At 41.7% G+C, this 13,207-nt stretch overlaps 1 protein-coding gene across 1 annotated transcript; it reads left to right on the top strand.

The window, feature by feature from the left end:
• Window positions 1-6,739: 6,739 nt before the first annotated feature.
• Window positions 6,740-11,240, top strand: DDIT4L (DNA damage inducible transcript 4 like). The gene is made up of 3 exons (XM_044680236.1): window positions 6,740-6,915; window positions 7,596-7,727; window positions 9,892-11,240. The coding sequence occupies exons 2-3, from the start codon at window positions 7,640-7,642 to the stop codon at window positions 10,377-10,379; spliced, it is 576 nt and encodes a 191-aa protein (XP_044536171.1). The 5' UTR covers window positions 6,740-6,915; window positions 7,596-7,639; the 3' UTR covers window positions 10,380-11,240.
• Window positions 11,241-13,207: the final 1,967 nt, after the last annotated feature.

Genomic DNA, 13,207 nt, shown 5'->3' with positions numbered 1-13,207 from the left:
TGGTCTCAGATATTTCATAGCTGTGTGACCCTGGACAAGTCACTTAATTCCCATTGCCTAGCTCTTACCACTCTTCTGCCTTGGAAGCAATATACGGTATTGATTCTAAAATGGAAGCTAAGGTTTAAAGGAAAAGAATATTTTGTGTATGGTGTTTACTGTGTGCTGAACTATAGATAGATCATAGAAGCTTAAAATGGAAGCAATAGTTCCTAAGAGTTGATGGAAAGGCAGCTTAGTGGCTCAGTGGATTGAGAACCGAGCCTAGAGATAGGAGGTCCTGAACTCAAATCTGGACTCAGATGCTTCCTCACTGTGTGTTCCTGGGCAAGTCACTCAAGTCTTCATTACCTAGCCCTTACCACTCTTCTGCCTTAGAACCAATATACAGTATTGATTCTAAGATGGAAGATAAAAGTTTTTTTAAAAAGAGAAAGAGAGATTACAGGGGACCTTGAGTTAGCACCAGACAAAGGACCCTGTCGAATTACCCACACACAGGTTAAAAATCACAGTTGCAGGGCAGAAGGAAGCAGTTGCAGCTATAGGGGAGCAGGAACCCTGGATGTAGTTCCAGGACAGTGAGGTACTCTAACACTTGGGAGGAAGGGGCAGGTTTCTCTGGGTAAAGACCAGAATGTAGACCATAAAAGCAGTGACCACACTTCTCCCCTGATCACATCACCCTGAAAGTACCTCAAACCTACAAATTCCCAGAAATATCTCTGAAAACAGCAGTACAAAAAGCCTGAAACTTGGGACAATGCCTCCTCACCCACAGGTGAGCAGACTCTAACTTCAGCATAAAGTTCAAATTTAAGAAATAGGCTAGAGAAATGAGCAAACAACAAAAAAAGATCTTGACCATAAAAAACTACTGCAATGGCAGAGAAGATCAAGCCACAAACTCAGAAGAAGAAAATGCATAAAAATAGTTACAAGCAAAGCCTCAAAGAAAAAAATTGCTAACTGGATAAAAGTCCAATAAGAAATCCTATAAAAGTTAGAGACAAGAGTAGTAAAGGGGAAAATAGAAAAAGAAATGAGGGCAATGAAGAAAATTATGAAAAGAGAATTAACAGCTTGATTAAAGAGACATAAAATACTGAAGGAAAATAGCACCTTAAAAATCAAAATTGGTAAAATGTTTTTAAAGGCACAGAAATTCACTGAAGAAGAGTTAAAAAAGCAGAATTTGGCCAAAAGAAAAAAAAGGGGAGAGGTACAAAAACTCACTGAAGAAAATAATTTCTTATAATTAGAATTGAGCAAGTAGAAGCTAATGACTCCATGAGACATCAAGAAACCATAAAACAAAGTCAAATGAATGAAAAAAATTGGAAAAAATGTAAAGTCTCTCATTGGAAAAATCAAGTGACCTGAAAAATAGATCCAATAAAAATCATTTAGTAATTATTAGACTACCTGAAAGCCATAATAAAAAAAGAGCTCAGACATCATATTTTAAGAAATTATAAAAGAAAAGCACCCCATATCTTAGAATCAGAGGGCAAAACAGAAATTGAAAGAATCTATTAATCACCTGCTGAAAGAGATACCAAAATGAAAACTCCCAGGAATATTACAGCCAAATTCCAGAGTTCCCAGGTTAATAAGAAAAAGGAGAAAGCAGCCAGAAAGAAACTATTTAAATATCATTGAGCCACAGTAAAATCATGTAAGATTTAGCAGCTTCCACTTTAAAGGCTCAAAGCTCTTGGAATATGACATTCCATATGAAAAAGGAGCTAGGATTACAACCAAAAATAATCTACCAACAAAACTAAGTATAATCCTTTGGAAGGGAGAGTTATTTAATGAAATAAAATATTTTCAAGTCCTGTATTCCTGAAGAAAAGTCCAAATTTGAATAAAAACTTTGACATGAGATTCAAGAGAAGCGAAAAAAGTTAAATATAAAAATCATGAAATAATGAAAAAAATGTGAAGGAAGGTGGCCTAGCAATACCAGATCTTAAACTGTACTATAAAGGAGTGGTCATCAAAGCAATATGGTACTGATAAAGAGACAGAATGGAGGATCAATGGAATAGACTTGGGCTAAGTGACCTCAGCAAGACAGTATATGATAAACCCAAAGAGCCCAGCTTTGGGGACAAAACCCCACTATTTGAAAAAACTGCTGGGAAAATTGAAAAACAGTATGGGAGAGATTGGGTCTAGATCAACATTTCACACCCTATACCAAGATAAATTCAGAATGGGTGAATGACTTGAATATAAAAAAGGAAAGTATAAGTAAATTAGGTAAACACAGAATAGTATACTTGTCAGATCTGTGAGAAAAGAAAGACTTTAAAACCAAGCAAGAGTTAGAAAAAATTACAAAATATAAAATAAATAACTTTGATTAAATTAAATTAAAAAGGTTTTGTACTAACAAAAACAATGCAATCAAAATTAGAAGGGAAGCAACAAATTGGGAAAATTTTTTAATAACAAAAAACTCTGACAAAGGTCTAATTACTCGAATATATAAGGAGCTAAATCAATTGTACAAAAACTCAAGTCATTCCTCAATTGATAAATGGACAAGGGATATGAATAGGCAATTTTCAGATAAAGAAATCAAAACTATCAACAAACACATGAAAAAGTGTTCTGAATCTCTTCTAATTAGAGAAATGCAAATAAAAACAACTCTGAGGTACCACCTCACACCTTGCAGTGCAATTGGCTAAAATGACAGCAACGGAAAGTAATGAATGTTGGAGGGGATGTAGCGAAATTGGGACATTAATGCATTGTTGGTGGATTTGTAAATTGATCCAACCATTCTGGATGGCAATTTGGAACTATGCCCAAAGGGCTAGAAAAGACTGTCTGCCCTTTGATCCAGCCATACCATTGCTGGGTTTATACCCCAAAGGGATCATAGAGAAAAAGACTTGTACAAAAATATTTATAGCCGTGCTCTTTGTGGTGGCAAAAAATTGGAAAATGAGGGAATGTCCTTCAATTGGGGAATGGCTGAATAAATTGTGTTATCTGTTGGTGATAGAATACTATTGTGCTCAAAGGAATAATGAACTGGAAGAATTCCATGTCAACTGGAATGACCTCCAGGAATTGATGCAGAGTGAAAGGAGAAGAACCAGGAGAACGTTGTATACAGAGACTGATATACTGTGGTACAATCAAATATAATGTACTTCTCGCAGCAATGCAATGATCCAGAACAATGCTGAGAGACTTATGAGAAAGAAAGCTATCCACATTCAGAGAAAGAACTGCGGGAGTAGAAACACAGAAGAAAAACAACTGCTTGAACACATGTGCTGATGAGGATATTATTGAAGATGTAGATGCTAAACGACCACCCTAGTGCAATTATCAATAATATGGAAATAGATCTTGATCAATGATACATGTAAAACCCAGTGGGATTGCACATCAGCTACAGGGGGAGGTGGGTTGGGGGAGAGTGAAAGAACATGAATCATGTAACCATGGGAAAATATTGTAAATAAAAAAATATTTTAAAAAGAGAAATCATAAGGGATTTAATAATAATAAGTTTTTATAATCTCACATGGAAAAATATATCACTCCTAAAAACTTCATATATATATATATATATATACATACATAGAAGGCATGGGCATGAGTCAATTATGTTGGGATAATCTCAAAAACCTGAAAGAGTTAAAGAGAGGGATGCAGTGAGAGAAAGAGGGAAGAGAAAAGAGGAAGAAGGAAAATTATCTCACACAAAGAAACATGCAAGGAAGTGCTTTTACATAAGGAGAAAATGGTAGGTATAGGCAACCCTTAATTAATTTAAAGAAGAAAAAATAAAAGTACATATATACACACAGAGTTAAGTATAGAAATCTAACTTACCCCGCAGGGAAGTAGAAGGGGATGAAAGGAAAGGTAGATTAAGGGAGGAAATAGTCAGAAGCAAAACAGATTTTTGAGGAGAGATGGGGGAGAGAGGAAGAAGAGGAAGAAGAAGGAGGAGGAGGAGGAAATACATGGACGGAAATAGTGATCATAACTATGGATGTGAATGGGACGAACTCACTCATAAAACAGAAACATATAGCAGAATGGATTAGAAACCAGAATCCAAGAATATGTTGTCTAAACACACTTGAAAGAGAAAGATACATACTTGGAGATAAAATAAAGGCTGGAGCAGAATCTATCATGCTTCAACTGAAATTAAAAAGGCAGTAGGGCAGTAAGTGGTTCAGTGGACTGAGAGCCAGCCAAGTTTAGAGATGGGAAGTCTTGGGTTCAAATCTGACCTCAGATGCTTCCTAGCTGTGTGACCCTGGGCAAGTCATTTAACCTCCATTGCTAGCCCTTACCACTCTTCTGCTTTGGAGCCATATACTGTACTGATTCTAAGACAGAAGATAAGGGTTTTTTAAAACTAAAATAATAAAATAATAAATAGAAAGGCAGGAGTAATAATCGTGATCTCAGACAAATCCAAAGCAGAAATAAGCAATTAAAAGAGATGAGATTTTTTACTAAAAGTTATCATAGATGATGAAACAATATCAAAAGTAATGTCTTTTTAAATAGCATTCAAATTTCATCTATATTATTTTACTATGTTTTTCCATTGTTTCCTATCACTATTTCCCTTGACTCATCACTCCCTATTTTTTTTTAAGCACAGAATAGGTTCATGTGAGAACCCTCTCTCCCACTAGTGTGACCAATGTAATTATGCCATGACCATTACTGCTTCAAATCCACCCACATATACTTCCTTGGATAAGTGACTATTTATTCTTCTGGACAAAGCCAATCTATTTCCCTTTCTTTGGGGCTTCATCCTCACCAGGGAAGCTGCTCTTCTATGTTTTTTACCGAATTATGTGTTTACCACTTTTTCTGAAAGTGAAGGAAAAGGTGGGGGAGCCTCTAACAAAATATTATGCTTGGCAAAGGTCAGGTGATGAATCTACCCTTCTTTGGGAAAATTGACCTTCAAGCTTTGCCGCTCAGTGAGATGAGTTAAAAATGGACTGTCAAGCCAGCTTCAGATGCTGCCAAGCCTGCCTCCAAATGTCCTCCCACTGATCTATCACTCCCCTTAGTACCTTCTAATGTTGTTTTCCAGCTGAATGTTTTTTAGGCCAGGATATGAGAAGCTCATCAGAGGCTAGATTTTTTTTCTTTCTTTCCATGCTACAAATCTTCCCCTCTTCCCCCAAAGAATAGCCATGGATACATCCAAGACTCTACCTCCCTCCACCACGCACGCCCTCCAGTACTAAATTCTCATCTTTTCAGCTCCCCTACATGCTCCAAACTTTGCCTGCTCTACCTTGGACCCCACCTGGGGTACTACCACTGAGAAGCTGCCTCAACAAATATCAAAGTGACTAGATTTCTGTTTGAGTATTTGTCCTGCTGATATGTGTAGGACTATCCCTCTTTCATTAAACTGCCTTTTACTACATCTTGTGACTTGGACAAATGCCTCTCTGGGCCTCAGTTTCTTCATCTGCAACATAGAGGTCAGGTTAGATGACCTCTGAGGTCCACAGCTGTGTCCTATTGACATTACTAGGGGGCGCTAGGGGCTCAGTGGATTGAGAGCCAGGCTTAGAGATAGGAAGTCTTGTGTTCAAATGCGACCTCAGACATTTCCTAGGTAGGTGATCCTGGCCAAGTCACTTAACCCCATGGCCTAGCCCTTACTGCTCTTCTGCCTTGGAACCAACACACAGTATTGATTCGAAGATGGAAGGTAAGAGATTTTTTTTTTTAAAGATATTAACTAACTACAAGGAGGGCAAGTTCCCAGGGATCCATCTTGCAAACGTGCAGCCCAGAGAGGCTTCCATAACTTTGCTGAAGCTGTCTTGGCTTGGATGAACTCTTCCCTGGGGATTGATCCATTTTACCTGGCCCACTCTTTAGTCTGAGTCAGTCGCTGGTCCCCTCAGACTGTCAAAATCTCATCAATGGGCTCCTTTAGCTTCTTGGTGATGTCTCTTAGACCAGGCTTGCTCTCAAAGCGAGGAGAAGTTATTAGTTAAACAAGAGCCCTAGGAGAGGGCTCGAGGTGGTAGGGTTAGCTTGTGCGTATTTTAAAACTTGCTGCTCCCTTGCCAGAGAGGCTCAGCCTTTGTCACCCCCCAGAGCAGCGACCCAGTACAAAGGCTCAGGGAAGACGAAGTTGGCAGGAAATGATTTGAGGCAGGCGGGGGTGCAGAATCTGGCAAGGAGCCGAGGCTGGAGAAAGAGGAGAAGGGTTAAGCCAGTTAGTTCAGGACCTGCAAAATGGCTTGTAGAAATGGCCCACGGGAAATCCGAGAAACGCAGTGAGAGCACAGTCGAAAGAAAAAGTAGCCCGCTGCACTTGAGCCTCAGGTCAGGCGGGCAAAGCCACACACGGGTCACGCCAGCTGTCCCGCGGCTGCAGGCGGGGAAGGGAGAAAAGCCTGGAGGAGGGCCCAGTAAGACAAGCGGACCGGGAGACAAGTCCCCGGGCGAGAGGATCTTGGCAGCCTTTGTCAGGGACTAGAGGCAGGACGACCTCCAGCCCACCCAGTAAACTGCAGGTGCATCTGGGGCCCGATCGGATTGCCCATCCGCCTCCCCCGTGCTCAGGCCTCTCGGGTTCGCACACCCAGGAGAGAAGGGGCGGGAAGAGGGGCGGGACAGGGCCGAGGCAGGGAGGCGGGACCCGGGACCAGCACTATATACGAGTAGCCCCTGAACCCCGGGGGTCAGTGTAGGGGTGCGTTGGGGGCGGGGGGCTCTGGTGGCCACTGCTGGGTGCCTGCAGGGCAGTACACTACTGCCCCCCGCCCAGAGAAAGGGTGCTTTCAAAAGGGGGCGCTTGGGGCGGACTTTCCTTTTGTTTTTCCACTGAGCTCCAGGCATCCCGTGTCCGCAAGTGTCACTACTGTAAAGTCAAGACAGGTAAGAGGAGAGAGACCCTTTGGCCCAGAGGGACTTGGGCAGTAGAGGAGTTTGCCGCGTGCTGCTGGGCAAGATTGTGGGATCTGAGCCAGTAAGACGTGGGTTCGAATCCTGCCTCTGGGACTTATTATCCGTGTAACCTCGGGCGTATCAGTTACTCTAGACGTCATATTCCTCTTCCGTGAAATTGGAGGGAGGGGTACACTAGATGGCCTCTGAGGTCTCTTTCTGCTCTAAAGCTATAATCTTTAAAATAGATCCTGTGTCTCAGAAAGGCTAATGGGAAGACCTGGGTAGCACAGCTGTGCAGTAGGAAAGGACCTGGGTTCGACTGCCTGACGAGCTGTTTCACTTTGGCCCATTCCCCTGGCCCTCAGTGCCCTCATCTGTAAAATGAGGAAAGTCTGACTCGGTCACCTTCAGACTCTTACGTCTCTGAGCCGGTGAGGCTTGGACGTGCCTATTTTTGGCAAAATCACAGGCGAGCTTTGCTTCAAGTTTAGTTTGTAGGATTTTCTGCAGTTGGCTCCGTCTAGGCCTTGAGATTCAGGGGCCAGACTGGGGCTGGGGAGGAGAAGACAGGGAAGAGTCCCTCTCTTTTAGGAATTGAGTTCGGTTTTTGTGTGTGGCTCTTTGCCCCGGTTTAGCTCATTATTGTGTCCTTTTTGTCTACTTTTCAGTGTGCTGTTCCCCTCGCACTGCAGGATACACAGTGTGGTTCACCATGGTTGCAACTAGCAGCTTAAGCAGTAAAAATTCGGCCAGCATTTCAGAGTTGATAGACCGTGGCTTTCCGCCTGGAAGTCTAACTGGTGAGCATTTCTGCGGCTCCCGAGTTAATTTCTCCGGGAAGCCAATCAGGACGCGAGTTAACCTTCCCGGTGATGTAACCATCTCAAGTATCGTTCCTGTGAATGGGGAGGCGATCTCCTTCAAATCTTGAACTGTGGGACCAATATGAAAAAAAATAAACTATCACAAGATTTATTTGACAAAGAAATGGTTACTGGGGCTGCCATTAACTAGCCTGCGTGACTTCTAAAACTGCCATGTAGACCTGAAATTGTAGTGGATCTCCTTGCAGGTCCAGTTCAGTGGTACAGATTTACTTAGCAATAATTCTGAATCCCTAAAGCGAGTCCCAACGAAAACTAAACCGGGTTTCCTGTGTGGTGTTTTCTTTAAGAGAAATGAGGGGAGACTAAATAGTCCCAGGATATTATTTAAGGAAAAATTCATTAGTATAGAAAGAAGAAATCGACTGGATGGAGTGGGAGAAGGACAGGGCAGCCCCCAAGTGAGCAATCAGCCTGCGGTGTGCGTGGGTGGAGGGGCTGCCAAGGAGCATGGTTACTTTAGGAAGCAGATGACCACTGCAGCTATCAGTTTTCTGCAAACTTAATTTTGTTTTTCTAGGACTGGCTTGTTTTGCCTGGTTAGGGGAAATCTGCCAGACAATTATGAAAATGCCTTTCACAAAGCACGGGTTTTTCATGAGGAATGCTATAAATTTGGGGCATCAGATAGGCCGCTAAAATTAAGCGTAGTTGATATATTGTGTAATAAGGTATTTTATTCCACATTTAATATAGATAATAAAACTTAGGTCAAGGATTGCCTGTTTTGTTTGCGTGAGAGCAACTCCCCCAACCTATAGGAGTATGCTTTTAGGTTAGCAGATAGCCTAGAGTTGGCTGAACCCCATAGGGGTTAAGTGGTTTGCGTAGAGTGGGTCATTTTTAGAAGTAGGATCTAAACCCAGCTCTTCCTGACTCCACCTCTAGCCAGCTAGCCACAACCCCAAGCTGGCTTAAAAATTAATTTTCCATTGAAGTCCTACTTACACCTCTTGGTGCTAGTGGATATGACCTTGGGTTCTCTTGCCAGCTGAGCATAAGATCTGGCAGGTCCTGCCCGGCAATGGACAGTATAGATCATTCACAACTCAAACTAACTATGCTGGAAGAGCTTCTCAACCAGAAGATAGTTTATCAAACAACATTTTTTTTTTTTCATCCACATTTACTCATGGAAATTTTTACTAATGGCTCTAAGAGATCTGCCTTAGTGGAGATTAGACCAAGACCCACGAAATGCCACAGATCAACAGTAGACTTACTTAATTTCATAGCTAAAGTTTTGGATTTATAAACCAATCAAATCATATTTTCAAACTAGAAACTTTAGATTTTTCACTTAGTGCGATTTCCTTTTTCTTTTTCCAGTTCAGATTTGTGATTTCTTTGATTTAAGGTACTCTCTCTACTGATATAATTGACAGACGTAGAGAATTACCTAGAGTTCTGAGTAGTTCAATGACTTGCCAGTGACAATCTGGCTTCTCTGAGATGAGAAAACTGAGGCTCACTTTCAAGGTGACACATTCCATTAATCATAGAACTGGAAACAGAAAGAAAGTCTCCTGACTTTCAGAAAGAATTGTTATGGGGGAAGCTAGTTATCAAGAGCCAAGCCTAAAGATGGGAGGTCCTAGGTTCAAATTATCTTGTAATTTTTTTTTAAGTAATTGGGGGCAGCTAGGTGGCTGCCTGGATTGAGGGTCAGGCCTAGAGGTCCTGGGTTCAAATGTGGCCTCAGATATTTCCTAGCTCCGTGACCCTGGGCAGGTTATTTAACCCCTGTTGCCTAGCCCTTACTGCTCTTTTGCCTTGGAATCACTACACAGTATTGATTCTAGGATGGAAGGTAAGGGTTTAAAATTTTTAATTGATATTATTGTTTGTTGTCATTGTTCAAGTCATGTCTGACTCTTTGTGAACCCATTTGGGGTTTTCTTGGCAAAGATACTGCAGTGGTTTTCTATCTCCTTCTACCATGTGTTGTTTTTTTCCTATTATGCTTGGGGTTTTTCTTTTCTCTCTGCTCTCTCTCTCTCTCTCTCTCTCTCTCTCTCTTCTTCCATTCTCTCTTGCTCTCTCTCTCTCATCATCTATCTGTAATTTCTCTTTCCCACAGATTTTGACTACTGGGATTATGTCATGCCAGAACCCAACCTCAACGAGGCAATAGTCGAAGAGACAACTTGCCAGAGCTTGGCTAAAATGCTGGAAAATTGCCTGTCCAAATCCAAGCAGACCAAACTTGGCTGCTCCAAGGTTCTTGTGCCTGAGAAACTGACCAAGAGAATAGCTCAAGATGTGTTACGCCTGTCTTCCCCTGAGCCCTGTGGCCTTCGAGGCTGTATTATCCATGTGAACTTGGAAACTGAAAATGTATGTAAGAAGCTGGATAAGATTGTGTGTGATGCTAGTGTGGTACCTACCTTTGAGCTTACCCTGGTGTTTAAGCAGGAAAACTGTTCATGGTCTAGCTTCAAAGACTTTTTCTTCAGCAAAGCTCGTTTCACATCTGGCTTTAGGAGAACTCTGATTCTCAGCCCAGGGTTTAGACTTGTCAAAAGGAAGCTTTACTCATTGATTGGAACAGTCATTGAAGAGTGCTAGAAAAATCTCTCTTGCTGACTTCTAATAGATTGTGCCACTGCTTGGTTTGATGTCACTCGTAGCTTGTTTGGCCTCATCAAGAAACCCCAGGTTTAACCCATCTGACATATGTGTTCCTTATTCAGCACAACCTCAAGTATTTTGCTCCAAAGCATTCATTTTGAGGCCTGGCCAAAACATCCCCAAGGGAGTACACACTTTCCACTGATTAAAGCCAGAGTCACTGAAAAATAGGAAGGAGCAGGAGGGAACCCAGGGAGCAGTTGCCTTCATTTGGAGAGCCGTATCTCTCTGCTCAGACCATCCTTTCAGAGACAGGCAGCCTACTTAGTCATTAAGTAATTAGTCACATCCAACAGGTCAGGCCTGGAGCTTTAACTTGTTGACGAGATGAATGACATTTTGCTTAGTTTGCTTTTAATAATGGCACTTTCAAAGTGCTCGAACAGAATCCTTCCAACCATATAGCCTTATTAAGCGAAGCTCAGCCAATACAAAAACTTCAGGAAGCACAGAAAACCAACATTCCTATCTTGTGTTGAAGGGTTCTGATCCCACCAGGTGGACCTTAAGTCTCTGTGCTTGACTTAAAACTGACTCTTGGAAAGAACTGATTAGGAATGTTACAGAGACAACCCTCTTGTCACGTCCCCTCTGAATTTGAAGCTGGGGGTGGGGTGGAGTGGGGGAGTGGAGGGGAGCAATCTTGCATTATAACTTTCAACAAATGTATTTACTCAACTTTATTGTAAAGTATGCACTCAATTTTTAAAGGGTTCTGTATTGCACATTACTTTTTTCTTCTTAAAATCCTTACCTGCTGTCTTAGAATTGATACTAAATGGGGACAGCTGGGTAGCTCAGTGGATTGAGAGCCAGGCCTAGATACGGGAGGTCCTGGGTTCAAATCCTCAGATGCTTCCCAGCTGTGTGACCCTGGGCAAGTCACTTGACCCCCATTGCCCATCCTTACCACTCTTCCAGCAAGGAGCCAATACACAGATGTTAAGGGTTTAAAAAAAAAATAAAAAGAATTGATACTAAGTACTGGTTCCCAGGCAGAAGAGCAGTAAGGGCTAGGTAGTGGGGATTAAGTGATTTGTCCAGGGTCACACAGCTAGGAAGTATGTGAGGCCAGATTTGAACCCAGGATCTCCCTTCTTCTAGACCTGGCTCTCTATCCATTGAGCCACCTTAGCTGCCCACACAATACCTTCTGAGTTGGAGAAAGGCAATAAATGAAACAGAGTGACAATATAATAACAGTGGAAATAACACTGGCCCTTGGTTCAAATCCTGCCTATAATGTAGGAGCCTGATCATTAACCAGTTTTCCCACTGTCGATATATGGTGATGAACTATGGTCTTGGCACCACAGTCTTAGTTGTGTTCACTCTTCAAGGCCTTCATTTCCTTGCTACAGGTGATTTCACAAGTTTAAAAGACAAGATGTCATTGATCTACTCTTGCGCCACACATTTTGGGTGGCTAGATGGCACAGTAGATAGAGTGCTGGGCTTGAAGTTAATGAGACCTGAGTTCTAATATGACCTCAGGCACTTACTTAGCTGTGTGACCCTGGGCGAGTCACTTAATCCCATTTGCCTCAGTTTCCTCATCTGTTAAATGAGCTGGAGAAGGATATGGCCAACCGATCCAGTGTTTGCCAAGAAAATCCCAAATGGGGTCACAGAATAGGATGTGACTGAAATGACTGAAATGATCCACCAAAATCCAAGCATAAAAGCACAGTATTACTCAAAAAATAGCTGTGATCTACTGGCTTGTCCCACAGCTGTTATAGATTGTAATTAGTTCCTTTGGGGTTGAGCAGGATTCCACAAGATCCAATATGTGTCTGTCTGGGAATGAGAATGTTGCATTTGAGTTTGTGGTAGATACCTGTTATTGTTTGTGGCTTAATGAGCCTCTCCTAAGTATGGCAGGTCAAGCAAGACTCCCTGTTGTCCAAACTTCCTCCTCATGGATGTGGAGTTTCTATTCCATTAACAGCCATTGGTTTTACTTGTGTCTTTCCGGCTTACAAGATGGCGACAATTTGTGGAGGTTCTTAAATTACTATTCCTGTTAAAGGAAATTCAAGTTTGTCTATTTTTGACAATAAAGCATCGTATATTTTTAATTGTCTAGCTGTTTGACTTTCTTGGGATTGTGGATTACTCTTAAGTAAAGAATGTCAATAATTGTAAAATAACTTCTGAATATTCAATGGTGACATGGCTTTGGGGGTACTTATTGCGCAAGTACTTTCCGCTTCGTTTTGTTGGCATCGGTTTGGACTCTGGACACCGGTATCCAACAATTTGTAAGTTTACAGGTTAAAAAATGTTCCATATGTGATCCCTTTCAGACAAAAAATAATCATTTTTAGCAGAAGACGGCATTAAGATGAGCTCTGTTTGAGATGAACTCAAAATTAAGTTCAAAACCTGAGTCCAATCAGTTTCTCAGGGTTTTCCTGATAGCTCCTTCAACATGAAGGTGACAGGAGGATAGCAGAGGCTGCCGATAGAAGCAGCTAGGTGGCATATTAGATAGAGAACTGGGTCCAGAGTCAGAAAGACCTCACTTTAATTCCAGCCTCGAAGACTTAGTAGTTGTATGAGCCTGTGTAAGTCACTAAAACCTCCATTTGCCTCGATTTCCTCAACTGTAAAATGAGAATAATAGTAGCATCTACCCCCAAGGGTTGTTGTAAGGACCAAGTAAGATAACATTTTTTAAGTGCTACTTTAGTAGAGTGTCTGGCACATAGCAGACTCTATGTAAATATGTATTCCCCACACACACACATATGCATATTTCC

The sequence above is a fragment of the Gracilinanus agilis genome, chromosome 6 (assembly GCF_016433145.1).
Source record: "Gracilinanus agilis isolate LMUSP501 chromosome 6, AgileGrace, whole genome shotgun sequence".
Lineage (NCBI taxonomy): Eukaryota > Metazoa > Chordata > Mammalia > Didelphimorphia > Didelphidae > Gracilinanus > Gracilinanus agilis.
This window is presented reverse-complemented; position numbering and strand designations above follow the sequence as displayed.